Source organism: Dichotomopilus funicola, assembly GCF_033296635.1.
Source record: "Dichotomopilus funicola strain CBS 141.50 unplaced genomic scaffold C8A04scaffold_1, whole genome shotgun sequence".
NCBI lineage: Eukaryota > Fungi > Ascomycota > Sordariomycetes > Sordariales > Chaetomiaceae > Dichotomopilus > Dichotomopilus funicola.
Genome location: NW_026944022.1, coordinates 329,516 through 345,676, shown reverse-complemented (window position 1 = coordinate 345,676; position 16,161 = coordinate 329,516). Strand labels below are relative to the sequence as shown.

General features: G+C 55.3%; 4 protein-coding genes across 4 annotated transcripts; 2 read left to right on the top strand and 2 right to left on the bottom strand.

Annotated features, from left to right (window-relative positions):
* Window positions 1-1,411: 1,411 nt before the first annotated feature.
* C8A04DRAFT_33576 (chitin synthase I) lies at window positions 1,412-4,694 on the top strand (the record flags this gene model as incomplete). The annotated part of the gene is made up of 4 exons (XM_062782509.1): window positions 1,412-1,430; window positions 1,919-2,097; window positions 2,153-3,897; window positions 3,974-4,694. The coding sequence occupies 4 exons, from the start codon at window positions 1,412-1,414 to the stop codon at window positions 4,692-4,694; spliced, it is 2,664 nt and encodes an 887-aa protein (XP_062641414.1).
* A 4,416-nt stretch (window positions 4,695-9,110) lies between these two features.
* C8A04DRAFT_23835 (uncharacterized protein) lies at window positions 9,111-9,605 on the top strand (the record flags this gene model as incomplete). The annotated part of the gene is made up of 1 exon (XM_062778836.1): window positions 9,111-9,605. The coding sequence occupies one exon, from the start codon at window positions 9,111-9,113 to the stop codon at window positions 9,603-9,605; it is 495 nt and encodes a 164-aa protein (XP_062641413.1).
* Window positions 9,606-10,559: 954 nt separating this feature from the next.
* Window positions 10,560-12,006, bottom strand: C8A04DRAFT_23834 (Actin2-like protein; the record flags this gene model as incomplete). Its single annotated transcript, XM_062778835.1, has 4 exons — window positions 10,560-10,622; window positions 10,726-11,040; window positions 11,124-11,579; window positions 11,698-12,006. The coding sequence occupies 4 exons, from the start codon at window positions 12,004-12,006 to the stop codon at window positions 10,560-10,562; spliced, it is 1,143 nt and encodes a 380-aa protein (XP_062641412.1).
* A 901-nt stretch (window positions 12,007-12,907) lies between these two features.
* C8A04DRAFT_23833 (uncharacterized protein) lies at window positions 12,908-14,166 on the bottom strand (the record flags this gene model as incomplete). Its single annotated transcript, XM_062778834.1, has 2 exons — window positions 12,908-13,230; window positions 13,299-14,166. The coding sequence occupies 2 exons, from the start codon at window positions 14,164-14,166 to the stop codon at window positions 12,908-12,910; spliced, it is 1,191 nt and encodes a 396-aa protein (XP_062641411.1).
* Between the last annotated feature and the right edge of the window lie 1,995 nt (window positions 14,167-16,161).

Sequence of the window (16,161 nt, the reverse complement as noted above, 5' to 3'; positions counted from 1 at the left end):
ACCGGATCGGAAAGCAAAAGCACAGCCCCTTGTCCCGTCACGTCTGTGGAATCAACAAGCTGCCGCCACCAAAGTTGCGCCTCTTTGATACTTTAAAACTGGGGTAATTACGAATACCAAGCCGGCGCCATTAGTTTAGAGTCAGCCTCAGGGCAGCTTGAGGTACCGTCGGTCCCGAGGTCGACGGCGCTGGCAGCGTACTCATCCACAGAAGAAACGAGGCACAATTCTTACTACGTACACAATGAAGTCTTGTCTACCTTCATCCTCTCCATAATAGTGTAGTGTACTCCGTATTCCTTCCCCCGGCGGAAACAAACACTATGGTCAACGACGATAGGAAAAAGGTTCAATCCCCACTTCCTAGGGCAACCGGCCAGTAAGAATCCTCTCGCAGGGCAGAATGGAGCTCGGAGGTTGGCGTGTGGGCTCCCGTCTGTCACCGCCCCCTGAGCAGCCTCACTGCGCCCAATCAGCAGCGCCGCAGCCCGTCCGACGTCACTTGCCTGCCCAAACCGGACGCTGAAACACCACGCTCTGCCTGGCATCTTCCTGGCAACCGAAGCCCCTTCATTCGCGTCCAATGCAGGCCTCCTCGAGATCCCTGCGTTGCCGTCCAGCCGCCCATTGAGAATACTGCCGTGCAAGCGCAAGTGGTCGGAACGTCGCCAGTCTGAAACCTGCAACCTTTGGCTCGTGTTGCTGCTCTGTCCCTTTTCTCCCCTTTTTTGTTGGATTTGCTATCGCTCCCCGGAAGTCAGAGGACTATTCGTCGCAACCGCCCCGAACACCCGCGAGACCCTTTTTGCCGCCGCACGCCCGATTGAACGCCTGGCGCATCGCCCGTCCTCTGAAAGAACCCTCTCGTTCGACTTCTCCACACCCAACAAAAAACAGCCGGGCGGCGCAAGGAAGCGGCCGCGCGCAAAGAGGAGGCTCCTCGAAACACAGCCAAGCGATCGACGGCCGCGCGGCTGCGGCAAGTCAAAGGGGAACCCAGAAAAAAAGAGAGGGGCAAGCAAGGCGAACCGAGGAGAGAGCCGAATAAACCAACGACACGGGTGATTAAGGTTTTTGATACACCCACAGCAACCCCAGCGACCACCCTGCCCACTTTCGCAACATCGCACACAGTATTTTTTTCCAACCCAGCGAGCCGCTGGCATTTGGCGATCGATTATCTGAGACGTCCAGGTGTCCCGCATCGGGAACAAACGACCCTCTTGCGTTAGCGCTGGCCCCCTCAATAAACACCTTGACAGCTTGATCTGCCTCGACTTGACCCCCTCCACAGCCAAGCAGTCGGCGGGGTGCCGCGTGCTTCTCCTTTCATCTCCGTTTCCCTTTTCTCGATATCCTACGAATCCGGCCCTTGTGTTTCATCAACCGGCCCCGTGAGCGTTCCGGAACCATGTCGTATAATCGATTAGGCAAGTGTTATCTCTCACCCCCCTTCTCTCTACCCTTCCATTCATCGATATCCCTTCCTACCCGTCTCCTACACTACGATCAAGTTTCGAGTTTGATTTCGCCGTCTGCCAGCCTCATCACGAGCGCCCCGGTCACCTTTTCTGTGCCCATCCAGTGCAATACATTGCGATCCAGCCCTTGATCGTTGCCTTGGATGGGAAAAGACTGTCTATTGTTCGCTTTTCGTGGGCCGAACGTCAGTTCTTTTTCATCGTAAGGGTTGTATCTGCGCCGCACTTGTGTGCCGGAAAGGGGTTGAGCATAGTCGGCAACAACAACGTGGGCTCGCCGAGTTGGGACGTCTCAGATTCTACGGCGCACGTCGCTTGGCTTCCCAGTATTCCAAAGTCCACCGTCGGTCCGTCGCACACTGGCCTGCGGCTTGTTGGCCATCTTGTTTCTGCTAGATCCTAGGAGAATCCTTTGCTAACAATACCCGGCGGTGCAGACGACGATTATTACGAGAGCCACCCCATGGAGAACCGGGGGCACAGGTCGCCCTCTCCGGCGCATCCACTCCAACACGGGTACCATCTCGAGGACAACCCGTACGGCCATTCCCAACTCGACATACCTCACGGCCCTGGGAGATTCAGCCCCGGCGACGCTCTACAAATGCAGACAGCAGTAAGTGCAGCATTAGCACAACCGCGAGTGGCCCACAAGCTCACAGAATCGTTAGCAATCCGTCGACAACCTCGGGAGCTACTCCGTCAATCCCGAGGCGCATCATGATGCGTACTTCAATCAACCCTACGAGCCGAACCACGGCGGCCAGTCGGGTTATGACCAACCCCCATTCTACGATGACGACCGGCGACCGATGCTGGCGCACAACGACTCGCAAGTCGGCGCGACCGACCCATATCATGACAATGCCCAACAACCAAAAAAGAACAACGGGATTAAGAGGTGGAAGACGGTGAAACAGGTGCTCCTATACCGCGGCAATTTGGTTCTCGACTGCCCCATCCCCCCGAAGCTGCTGAACCAGCTCCCCCACGGCGAGCGCGACGAGTTCACCCACATGCGCTACACGGCCGCGACCTGTGACCCCGCGGACTTCTACGAAGAAAACTTTACGCTGCGCCAGAAGCTCTTCAGTAAGCCGCGGCACACCGAGCTCTTCATCGTCGTCACCATGTATAACGAAGACGAGATTTTGTTTGCGCGCACCATGATCGGCGTGCTCAAAAACGTCGAGTACATGTGCAAGCGGGCCGAGAGCAAGACGTGGGGCAAGGATGCGTGGAAAAAGATTGTCGTCTGTGTCGTCAGCGATGGTCGCGCTAAGATCAACCCTCGCACGAGGGCGCTGCTGGCCGGTATGGGCGTATACCAGGAAGGCATTGGAAAGCAGCAAGTCAACGGGAAGGACGTCACAGCTCATATCTATGAGTACACCTCGCAAGTCGGGATGGTCATCAAGAATGGTGTCGTGCAACTGATTCCCAAGCAGCAGCCGGTTCAGATGCTGTTCTGCCTCAAGGAGAAGAACCAAAAGAAGATCAACTCCCATCGCTGGTTCTTCCAAGCCTTCGGCCGGGTCTTGGACCCCAACATTTGCGTGTTGATCGACGCCGGTACCAAGCCCGGTGGTAGCTCCATTTACCACTTGTGGAAAGCTTTTGATTTGGAGCCCATGTGCGCCGGTGCCTGCGGTGAGATCAAAGCTATGCTAGGGTCCGGTGGGAAGAATCTCCTCAACCCGCTGGTTGCGACGCAGAACTTTGAGTACAAGATGAGCAACATTCTCGACAAACCCCTCGAGTCCGCGTTTGGCTTTATTTCCGTGCTGCCCGGCGCCTTCTCAGCCTACCGGTACGTGGCGCTCCAGAACGACAAGAACGGGCAGGGTCCCTTAGAAAAGTACTTTGCGGGCGAGAAGCTACATGGCGCTGGCGCGGGCATCTTCACGGCCAATATGTACCTGGCGGAGGATCGTATCCTCTGCTTCGAACTCGTCACCAAGCGCAATTGCCACTGGATCTTGCAGTATGTCAAATCCGCCACAGGCGAGACCGATGTGCCCGACACGGCCACCGAGCTCATTCTGCAGCGTCGCCGTTGGCTTAACGGTTCCTTCTTTGCGGCCATCTATGCCATCGTCCACTTCCACCAGTTCTTCCGCTCGGATCACTCCTTCTTGCGCAAGATTGCCTTCTTCGTCGAATTCGTCTTCAACACCATAAACATGATCTTCGCCTGGTTTGCTATTGGCAACTTTTTCTTGGTTTTCAAGATCTTGACCACCAGTCTAGGCGACCCGACCTTACTCGGCGATGTTGGGCGGATCTTAGGCGTGGTGTTTACCTGGCTGTACGGCGTATCACTTGTGACGTGCTTCGTACTGTCGATGGGTAACCGTCCAGCCGGGTCCGGTCCGTACTACATGGCTATGGTTGTTTTCTGGGCGATCCTATTCGTGTAAGTTTTGACTATAAATGCTGTTGGGCGTTATCCCGTTGTATAGCAAAGGGAGAGTACTAACAATCCTGACCAGGTACCTCATGTTTGCAGCCATCTACATCGCAGTCCGCGCCATCATGACGGACTTGGAACACAACGGCTTCAGCATTGATTCGCTCTTCAAGAACAAAGTCTTCTACACTCTGATCGTTTCCGTCATGTCGACGTACGGCATTTGGCTCATCGCCTCATTGCTCATGTTCGACCCGTGGCACATGATCACCTCGCTGGTTCAGTACATGCTCCTGTCGCCTACATACACCAACGTCCTCAACGTGTATGCTTTTTGCAACACCCACGATATCTCTTGGGGTACCAAAGGTGACGACAAACCCGACGCCCTCCCCTCCGTCAACACCAAGGATGGCCAAGGCAAAACGGATCTACCCGACGAGGGCGATCTCAACGCCCAGTACGAACGTGAACTGCAAGTCTTCAACCGGAAACCGGTCAAGGAAGTCAAAGCGCCGACGCCCAGCCAGCTCGAGGAGAAACAAATGGACTACTACCGTGGCGTGCGCACTGTGGTCGTGCTACTGTGGATGATCATGAACTTCGCGCTGTGCGCCGTTGTGCTATCAACAGCTGGTGTCGACAACCTTGTGCCGGAGAACGGCCAGGATGAGGAGCAGCTGAAGAGCGATCGCGCAAACATCTATTTGAGCGTGGTCTTATGGTCCGTTGCGGGGCTGTCAGCGTTCAAGTTCTTGGGGGCAATTTGGTTCTTGGTGGTGCGGATGTTCAGAGGTGTCTAGTTGGCGTTGCTATGGCAAGAAGCTCAAGGGCTTTTTTTTCTTTCCCCTTTTTTTTGCTTCATTTTCTTTCAACCCCTATCCGCCGCCCTTGGTGGGACCTGAGACTCGAAACCGCCTGTTCGCCAAGCGGGAACGAGCGTCTATTCAGTCTTAGACTTTGGGGGTTTGCGTTGGCTTAAGGGCGCTCGCACGTTCGCGCCGGTCACTCGTCCGGGGCGTTGGTGGTGTATGAGAAACCAGGAGTTCTCTTCACAACACCTAGTGGGCCGCTTTTTTTTCCGTTCTTTTTTCGCCTTTTTTTCGAACCCCTCAGTTTATTTGAAATTCCCAACCTAAAGCTTGCTTTTCTTTCTTCCTTGTCGCTTGGGGCAGACTATGTTTTAGCTTTGATTTGGGTTGTGAGGTGAAACGAGGGCCGACTTGCTGGCTTTTGTGGTTTTGAGAGTTACCCCGGCGTCCACACATTCATAGAAGGACGGAGGGGCAAGGAAGATGACGAGATGAGACGACGAGGGGTAGGCAGTGTGGAAGTATGTTTTTGATGATGTCAACTTTGGAGCTATGCCTGGATGTTAAGAATCATACCCCTTGATCATATCAAGTCTAGCGAGTTCATTGGATCGATTGAATGTTCGTCAGAGCGTAAACCTTCCCCGTCGACTACCGTACCGTGTCATGCTAGGTTGCGAGCGCCCTCAGTGGGTTCTAGTAGGGGTCTTTTTACGCGAGGAGCCCACCAACAGACTGGGAGTGACCTTCCTAAAGTAACGCGAGCATCGGTCAGAGGGGCCTGACATCAACGCCAATGGATGTCTTGCCGTTGAACAGGGGCAACGGGCGTGTTACTGAGATGAGCTGGTTGATTTTGTTGAAGATCGACGGACGGCCGCGTGTCGGTTGGGCTGAGTTCTGGATAGCAACGTCCCCATCCTTTCTACCGCGGGCTAACCGCTCATTTCGCGCGAATAACTACCCCGGTTTGGCCCTCACAGCGTGGCTGAGGCGACGTGTCTCATAAAGTACCGCTTCAACGGCGTGGACGGGGCCGATCGCCGGGGAAGGAAGATGTAGCCTCCTCGTCCCACCGGAAGCATGTAGGTCGAAAGGGAACGGAACGGAGTGCCTTCTCACTTCCTGCTCTGAAGCGGACGATCATTACAATATCCCTCACACCTCACCCCAAGTTTCCATTATTCTCATATTATCATACATTCCTTGTTTGTTTCCTCCGTACCTCCAGTGCTATGTCGGCATTTGTCGATGTTTGGACATGACCAAGGACCGCTGGACGGGCCGTACCCATGTAGTACAGCGCGATGGGTTCACACACCCTCCCGTCTCGTTTTAAGGTTGCCTTGAGTACTGGGAGCCCTTCCGCGTGGGTTAGCCATACACTCACTGGTAGCCAACGTAGGATATTGGTACTCAGCCCACAGCTCACCGACCTTGGGCGGGCGGCAATCGCGTCTGTGGAACAATACGAGTATAGAATCTCAACCCAGGCCTACCAGGTTGATGCTGCGAGCTCAGGCCATCCTTCCTCTCCCAGATTCTACTCTCTCCGCCCGTCTTAGGCCCGGTCGTGGCTCCGGCCTCCTACGGGTACACAAAGACCTGCAGAGAAACGTAGCAACGGCAGCAACGGTAACACGGCATTTGAGACACGGGAGGACAAGCGAAGCATCTCCGTGGAAAGCGAAAAAGCTTGTATGGGCGGGCTCGACGGAATATCCGGGGGGAGTAAAAGGGGTGGAGCGGGTGAACCGTGAGCAGGTTGTTCGGGAGGCGGGGAAGACGCGGGAGGGGATGATGCGGCGACAAAAACAGACGGCAGACTACGACAGACTACGAATGACGACGTCCAAGCATGGAGGGGGAAAGAGAGATGGGAAATGGCGCAAACGAGCGCGGCAATTATTTGGGTGTTTGACTTGACTCAAATTGCAAGCCCAAGGAAGTGGCCCTGACGGGCCCCGGACGGACTGAAGAGAGCGGCGTCGAGCAGTCACCCCATACCGTGATTTACTAGTAAAATAGCCTTCTCTGCGGGACTTCGTTCTGAAGTCGAGGTTGAGGTATTGGGACTGAACATCAGGGGGTTCCTCCACCTCCTAGGACAATTTCACGCAATCCATCTTACAGGAGGAGTTGTAGAAAATCAAGATTTTGGATCGCTGTGACCAAGGGGCGGCAATTAAAAGCCTAGCAACGGAGCACACGAAGGACCTAATTGGGAGACGATATTGTGGACATAAACACAGTTTAAAGGCATTGTTTTGTGAACTAGTGTAAAAAGTTAAACATTGACAAGGCGTGAATATAACTGACGTTAGAGTTTTCGAGTACTTCTGAGTCCTCACCGCCAAAATCCCCTGTACCGACGATGCCGTGGGAAAGAGCCAGCGAAGGGTCTGTAAAAGTCCCCCGTTCGGAAACCTCCTTCAACGTTCGATAGTTCGGATAGCACATGGTTAGTGTAGTGTAGGCGGCTCATGGGTGGACTGGTTCATCAGTGCTGGACGTCGAAGCAGACAAAAATGGAACAGAAACTTGAATCGGTCAGTGGTCCCATGATCCTTGAAAATCCGGGGTATGCTGCCTCCTGGGCTGGGTTTCTGGAAACATCGACCTCCAATTGGCGATCGACAATTCGAGACTTGGCAAAATCTTTTCACTCGAGTTGAACCCAACCACAGGGGAAACGGGAACACGCTTGTCTGCCATGGCCGCGCATGACGAAGCTGAACTTTTGATTTGAGAATCGGGGTCCCATAGCCACGAAACCTCGACCGCCCAAGGTACGGAGAAAAAATCGTGTCCCTGAAGCGCTGTCCTTTCATGGAGATGGATTTGGAACTATTCCCCAGTCACGCCATCTCCTCACCCAATCGCCGGGACCAAGTGACAACGGGGCAATCCTCAGGGCAGTTTCCAAACTGTCACGATTCTGATGCGATTCCACATTGGAAAGCGGCAAGCAACTCCCGGTCGAATCGGACAGGCTCAAGACGTGACGTGAGGAGGCTGCAGGTGGTGCAAAGCCAAGTTGCTAAACCCTGTTCGTTGCAACGGCAGGCGTGTGGTCGGACAGAATTTTTCGTGTCCCTTGTGAAAAAGCTCAGAGGAAACCGCCGGCCAGCGCCCCTTGCAGGCTGACAGGCCCATCGAATCCACCGCCGAGGAGGAGTTAAGTACTTTGGCGCTGGGCCTGCAGCGAAAGGGGTACTTCGCTGGAGGACCCAAACGATTGCGTAACAAATTGGGTGGAGCGTGCCGCGTGACCACCCCTGAGTTTTCATCAGCTAAGCGAAAAGCTCTTTCCCCAGAGGGCCAGCACGCCTGCCAGCCTCGTGAGTTGTCTGGGCCAAAGTCTCCGAGTCTTTGAGAGTCTCGGCGTTGCAAGCTTGGCGTCCTGCCGGAGCCACAACGCAAGGGGAAACGAGCACCTGACGCCATCGGGGTTATCCCCGGTGACGCTGATGAGAGAGAGCTGACCGGCAAATTTTTGGGCAAATTCGAGAGCATCGGCTCGGCGTGCTTGGCTCATTGCGCTCATCGCCTCGGCGAGCTGCGACTTTCCATGCCAAGATCTAGGCAAATCACTGAGTTGAGCTCGATTGGGCGTTTTCGGGCACTTTGGGACGAAAACTGTTGCTCGAAAGATTGAGCCAAGCTTTTGTGCGACTTCCCGCCGCATGCCGTGGCTGTCGATTTCGCCAGGGGAGCCATGAGCTCGTGACTAACAAAGTTAAGAAAGTCCAGCCTGGCTTGGCTTGGATGTGCCCCTCCTTACCCACCCCTCGTTGCCGCCCTGCCTGTGCAAGCTGTGGAAGCGGCTTGCGGCGGTTGCTTCACCCCAAGCGTTCCTTCCACAGCTGTGCCGCAGAGACGTTGATACTGTGAGGATGTACCTGCCCTGCAGCTGAAGCTGGCTCATCCGGAAGGCGCACCTCGCTGGGGTGTGTTGAGTGGTGCATTGCGCGATTCGGGCCCGGGGCGTCGTGGTCATGCGGCTTTCCCGCCCAGGAATGCGTGTTGGAGGTGCAACTTTCTTTGGATGGAGCTCGGTCTCGGCGCCAAGAGGGGCTGGCACCACCTTGCTCTCATGTTGCCTCCTGATCGTACCCACCTCACTTACACAACCGATCCTGGTCTTATAAGTGCCATTGCTCCTGCTCCAGCCTTTTTTCTTCTCCCACAAGTGCCACAGCAACCAAATTCAGGATCCGCCGCAGGTCAAAAAGCTTTGTTTGGATCATACATATATCTGCCTCGCCGATACCCCATCAACAACCAAAAGTGCTACTTTCTCCTTGCTGAAAGCCTCGCCATACAACAAGCAACACATCGTTGTCCACCACACACCACACCCCTCCACCACAAAATCTACAACACTAAAGAAACAACCGCGAAAGGATGCCGTCCTACTACACTCTCACTGAGCCACACCCAACCGTCGCCCAGAACAGCTACACGCACTCCGGGCGCGGCGGCCTAGGCAACTTCTTCCGCGCGCCCGCCACTACTGCACCAAGCGGAGTACCCACGCCATCGACCTCCACAACCGCCGCCAGCACCCGACGATTCTACTCGGGCCGCGGCGGCGCCGGGAACGCCCACTCGGCTGGCGTGCGACCCGTCTTGTCCTTCGACGAGGAGTTTGCCCGCGCCGAGGTGCGCGAAAACAAGAAGGCCTCCGGTAGCTCGGCGATCCATGTCGGACGTGGCGGCGCCGGGAACTTCATTTCTAGTTCTTACTCGAACGGCAAATCCCAACAAGCGGGGGATGACTACGATGGCGAGACGCTTGCCCGGCGGGGTTCGGCCAACACCGATATGAGCAGCCGGTCAACATCCAGCTCGGGATCCCTCTCCGGATTCTGGGGCCGCGTAAGGAGCGCTGGGCGGTAGAGCCGTCCGGGTTCTGCGAATGCGGTCGATCATCCGGGGGCCGCGACGGCTCCTGCGAAAACAGCCGCTTCTGGAAAAGGGATTTGACAATGGGCCCACGTTCAACAATAACAACAACAACAACAACAACAACCACAACCACAACCACTCTCACTCAGTTTCATTCCATATGTATCTCGGTCTGGTCACGGTTCTTTAGGGCTTTTTTTTCTTTTTCAGCAAGGTGTTATTATGGGGCAAGCATGGCGTTTTTGGCTGGTTTGGGTCTCTGGTTGACGGCGAAATCCCGATGGCGAAGCGACGGAATGGAAGGCGGGGCAAAAACGGAAAAGGGAAAGGTCAATGATGGGTCATGGCTTGGGATGGCGGTCAAAAAGGAAAAAAATCAGTTATTTGACTCGGTGTTGCGGCCTTGAGAGGGGACGATTTGTCTCTCATTCACCATGGAGAGTTAAAAGGGAGGACTGTACAGTACGAGTTACTCATATACCCCCCGCTGCGATGATTATTCATCGCAATGCATTGCGTTTTAAACCGCCACTTTTGGGTCTCCAATTTGTAGTTGCCGCGCCTAAGTAGTGCTCAAGTTTACAACATCCCTGGTAACTAAAGTACTTAACTCTCTAGGCATGGAATCAAAACTGGGTATCATTCGTTGTACCTAAAACGTCCTCGCAGCGACCTGTTGAGACAGCACATCCCCGCCCACCATGAAGACGGTGCCCAGACTACATCATACGCCATGCCATACTACTCAACTCGTCAGACATGATCCGCCATAGCTCGCCGCCACATTTGTCACAGACAGGTGGCCTGTTTCGACGCGCTCCTATCGTGGCACCTCCCGCAGAGATCCTACGCAACCATTTGCTAGAAATTTTGACACGAACTACGCCACGTGTCGAGCTGCTAAAAACACCAGTACATCGTACTCATCGTCACCCCCAACACAACTCATGTGAACTTGGTATGAATGATATCGGGGTTCTCGTGCCAGTCGTCGATGCTCACCCACATCTGTTATGATCTCGTTAGCTAGAGGGAAAGGGAAAAAAGAAAGAAAAAAGGGGAGGGGTAGATGAAAAAAAAAAGCGTGGCGTCGTAACCGGACGCAACATACTTTTCTAAAGGTGCTCAATCCCGCCAAAATACTTCCGCCAATCCAGGTCGAATACTTGCGCTCGGGTGGCGCAAAGATCTTAATCCGCATATCCTTGACGGCGACACGCTGTACTTCGGAGAGCAGACGGTCACCGAAGCCCTTGGTCAGCGTGCTGCCGCCCGACAGCACAATATTGGAGTATAGGTCCTTGCGTAGATCTAAGTCTGTCCGGTTGATTGAGTCCACCACGATCTGGTGCACACCGGGGTATTCAAGCCCGATGATTTCAGGGTCAAAAAGGATCTCAGGGGCGCGGAAGCGTTCGGCACCAATCTGGGGAGGAGAAAAGAGTCACCGGTCAGTATGAAGCTTCGTGGACGGCCGATGGAGTGTGCTACTAAACGCGGACTGCTTACCTTGAGTTTGTTCCCATCCGGTAACACATACTCGGCAACCTTCCCCTGGTCCAACTTGGCGGCTGCCCACTCCTTTTCCTCCTTGCGAGGGTCGCGGGCCACGTACGTGACCGACTCTTTGATCAACCGGACAACCTCCTTCTCGGCACTGGTGTGGAAGACGTAGCCGCTCTTGCGTAGTAGCGTCTGCAAGTACTCGGTCACATCTCTCCCGGCCACATCGATCCGCCGGATGCTGTTGGGTACCGTGAAGCCTTGGAATACTGGGACCGCGTGTGATACACCATCCCCCGCATCCAACACCACGCCGGTTGTCCGGCCGCTCGCGTACAGGGAGAGCACCGCTTGGATCGAGGTGTGGAGGGCGGGGACGTTGAAGGTCTCGAAAAGAATCTGCGCGGCCGTGTCGCGATTTGAACGCGGGTTGAGCGGTGGTTCCGTTAGGAGGACGGGGTGCTGCAGATAGTAGTGTCAGCCGACCTAGTTCTCCCGTGGTTCCTTCCAGCTCCAGTCGTCTGCTTCGCCTTCTGCCCTGGCATCCATCCATACAGAGCCACCTCAAGGGCTGATTTACCTCTTCACTAAGCGTCTTCAACCCCTCATCATACACATATGCCCAAATCTTCTCCATATCGTCCCAATCCGTCACAATGCCGTGTTCTAGTGGGTACCGGATCTTCAGCAGCCCACGCAGCTCTGTCGCCGCCTTCTGGCCGATAAACACCTCGCCCTCCAGCGCGCCCGCCAGCACCCGCAGGTGCTTCGGCCTCCCTACCCATGATGGGAAGTGGCATTTCGGCACGTCCTCCCCTGCGAAACCGGCCCGTATGGTGCCGGACCCGTTGTCGAGCACAATGGGCGCGTTGTGCAGCGTGTCTGCCATAGTATGTTTGGGGGGTTGTCGTTGTTGGTTGAGGGGTTATCGACTCAACATGCAGCCGTCGTATCTAAGGATGAGTTCGGATCTCGCTCGCAAGAGTTGTATCGCTGGCTAATGCCTTGTACCCCTTCCGCAGGTCGCCTTCGGCCCTCGTACTTGGTGATGGTGGTGTCTGTCCCGTTCTGTTACTGTTGAGAGGGGATTTTCGTGGTGACAAGGGTGAGTCGAAAGTATTTGCACAAGCACAACGTGAGATTGTGGGAATCACGGGGTGCTTTGCCTGCTGTGTCGACTGTGGACGGGTAGTTGTGTTGAGAGTTGCGTTTGCCCAGAGTCTAAAATAACGACGCGTTCTTCCTGACGGCCATTCTGTGATTGCTCTGCCGCGGCGCATCATTGGCGACTGGCTGGAGCTCCAGGGTGGGTCCGGAAGCAAGGGGTTGAAGAGCTCGGACCACTTTAGAACCCCTGTCCATATGGAAGTTAATTGTATCCCGCAACGTTATCGATACAGATGGATGTCCTTGCAGCCACAGAGAGGTTCAGGATCAGACTACACTACGGGGTAGGATGGTGCCTTCCACTGGGAATAATGTACAAGAGGCAAGTGCATTTCGCGCCACGGTGTCTAGGGCAACCTTGATCTTGGTGGAACCCATTCAGTTTCTCCTTTCTCGTTCTTGAAAACGATGTGCCGACGTCCGACTCCGGGAGGTATAAACCCCCCCCACCTCGGATGGCCGTTCCCAGGTCCAACCTGACTTCGTAGTCTCCGTTTTACTGGAACCACACAGCCGGAGTTCACGGAGTTCCTAGCAAAATTGGGAATCTGATTTCATTGCTATGCAAGTCGGAATTTAAAAACCTGTATCCCCCCCAGCGTACCCGCCCCCGTATCCCCGCCTCATGACCTCTTCAGCCGAGTCTCAAGTTGCACCGTCGCCCCTATGTCAGACGGCCACACCTTGACCAACTCCAAACCGACGGCGTCAAACATCTCCTTGAACTCCTCGAGAGTCTTCTCCTTCCCGCTAATGGACATCAAGTTCAGGTCCAACCAGTATAGCTCCTTCAAATGCCCAGGCTGGACCCGTTCAGGCACCAGCATGTCGCAGACAATCAAGCGTGAGTCGGGGCCCATGGCCGATACGGTGCTCCTGAGAATGTCAAGGCAGACGGGAGGGTAGAAGTCGTGGAGGAGTCGCCGCATAAAGTACACGTGGGCGTCTGGTGTGGATTAGCATGTTGACTTTCATACCGCTGCGGAGGTGCTAGGGAGGCTGGGAGATACTCACTTTTTACGGGCTGGGGGGTGAAGATATCGTAGGACATGGCCTCGATGTTTGGGATTTCCTCGGGCTTCAGCGAGTTGATGACGATGGGCAGGTCTTGCAGAATCAACTTGCCGCCGTAGGCCCCAGGGATTTCGTCTTGTAGCTTTAGCAGCGCCTGGCCTCGCCCGCCAGCAACGTCAACAAAGAAGGGGCGCTCCGGCTCCTTCTCCACATTCTCTTTGAGCGATTCCCAGGGGAACATGCCGGTAATGGGCATGTTCTTCTCGATGATCTGGAGGCAGGCGTTCCAGATATTCCGTTGCTCAACGTTCTCATCGATCGCCTCGTAGTACGTCTTTCCTTCCTGCCCGATGCTGAAGCAGAAGGGCGACTTCTTGATGTCGTATAGTTCCTCCGGCTGGTGTGTCTTGAAGTAGTCGGGTAGGGTCATGCACATCTTGTTGAAGTCCATGCAGAGGACAAAGAAGGGACCTTGGGCATGGAGCTGGTATGCTTGCGAGAGAGCGTTGTGCGCGTAGACGCTGGGTTCTGGCTCGTCGAAGAAGCCAGAGACGATGGCCACACGCATGAGCCGTTGGATCGCCGAGACGTCCATGTTCATCTCCGCTGCCAGCTTATCGGCCGTGATGGTGCCTTCGTCTGGGACCTTCTTGATGGCGCCGGTCATGATCAAGGTGTACATGACACCCGAGGTGCACATGACTTCCTGTTGCCTCTCGATCACATCGTATGGCGTCTCGAGGAGATTGCGCACCTTATCGACGCGCTCGAGCAGAGCTAGGTGCTGGGCGGGGGTGACTTGGGACTGGCTCTTGAGGGCATCGACGAGCTCCTCGGCAGCCCTCAGCGCGGCGCTTGTGTCATCCATGCTGGCTCACTTGGAGGTGGGAAAACGGGTTCGTGGAAAGGCGGCTGTAGTCTACAATATGCTTGATGAGAAAGAATTGGGAAGAACCTTCTTCTTGAGTACTCGAGGGAGGGAGTGAGTTGGGGAGGGGCAGGGAGCGGAGCAGCACCTGATATGGACCTGAACACTGGAGCTAAAGCGACCAGGGCTATATCACGAATTCCACCTTGTTTCCGGCTTGGGTTCAAGGTGACCGGGGACAAATACGGGAGAGCATTTAACGGTAGGCCTGGAGGTGGAGGGAACACCGCACATCCGCACTTCCGTCCGTCATCCCGTCTCCTGAGGCGGGTCAAACCCAGAGGAATGGGTTTGTTCAAGCCCTACCCGTGTCAGATCCCGGGCCCACCGGCGGCTTTCATGACTCCATTTCTCTCGGCGAGCAAGCTCCCCGGCTGCCCGGGTTCTCCTTTGTGTGAGGATGGGGAGAAAAGAATGGGTCTTTTCCCCTTTCGTTTCATCAACCAAGGGCCTGGAAACCCCGCAGCGAGCCGGTTTGTTCGGCAGGACGATTGCGTTTCCAAGAAACTCTGTTCTCGGTTGGACAAGAACCCTAGCTTGGCCAACCACAAGCCAGTGACACCGTTATCCAGCGTGGGAACCGTATTGCCGTCGAAACTATCCCCAGTCTGTCCCTCGACGAAGCCGAGCTGCCAAGCTAGCTCCTTGGCGGGAGGCTCTTCCCCCCCTTCCACCCTTGAGGGAAACTCCACGTGTTTGTTATCAATCTCCTGAAATTAAACCCGGGGTGGTTAATGTTAACGCTACCTAGACAACTAGCCTCCCGAGCACGGAGAGTAATGTTAAGCGTGATATACGAAAGTATAACCGACCTCCCGTCTCCCGACCTTGAGAAAAAATCACAACGAGCCCAGAGCAGGGAGGAGGAGTGAGAGGAGGTGAAGTGAAATCCCGAGTCGCTGGCTCCGCCAGCCACCACATGCGATGTGACACCGTGCGGGTGGAGGTGTTGCGTGACGCTGACGAGGAAGCGGAAAGGGGTGTGGAAGATCTCTCCGCCCTCAACACAAACGTGGTAATTTCAAGACAAGGAAGCGGCATTGCTAGCTCCAAGCTAAATCAGAAGAGCTTGCCTGCATGGACACATCGAATGGCGCCGACCCACCGAGCCACCCATCTGCCCCTCTCGGAACGTTTCCCTGGGACCGCGAGGGCTGGTGGGTGGGTGGTCTCGGTGGTGAGAGCCCGGCAGCCCAGCTTTTTGGGTGTTCAACCTGCCAGGCCGCTCGCTTGCCCACCTCCCACCTCCGAGCCACTCTTTTTAGTGTAGCTTCGCCGGGCGAATTGGTAGGAACGGTTGTCCACCTTGAGAAAAGAAGAGCGAGATGCTGACAAAACCTGAGATGGATGGCACCCGGTTCCCCGGGCCTGCAGAGGTTATCCCCATCGTTTCGCATGATGCTAAGTCTCACTGCGTTAGTCCATGTATGCCGTTTGCCCGTCACAGACCCGTGGATGGGACGTAGGCAAGAAGGCACACTCGGAATGGTTGAGACGCAACCAAAGAGGACAACCCTCTTCTTCCGGCTGCTGCAGGTGTCCTGAGGTGGTGGGAAGAAACACTTTAAAAAATCGGTGGGCATTGGGGGCGCTCTGGCGCTGGAACTGGCCGGGTTCGATCAACTGGCGAACCCCAATCAGAACGGGGAAGACCCTGGGAATGGGGAACTTGTGTTCACCGGGACTGGCTAGTGGGTTCGCCCTGTGGGCCCCAAGCCCCCAATGATCCCCCAAACACTGCCTTCCCATTCAGACCCCACGGCGGAACGGGAACAGCCCGCCTCTGGTTCCTTTGGAGTTGGGATAGACGCCAAGAGGGATGCACCCCGTGCGCGCGGGCAGGGAATCAAAGCCAGCAAGTGCCAACTGTGTGGTCCATTCTCTGTCTTTCCAACCGCGACCGACAAACTCCGCAATTCGCAGCATTCGACACTG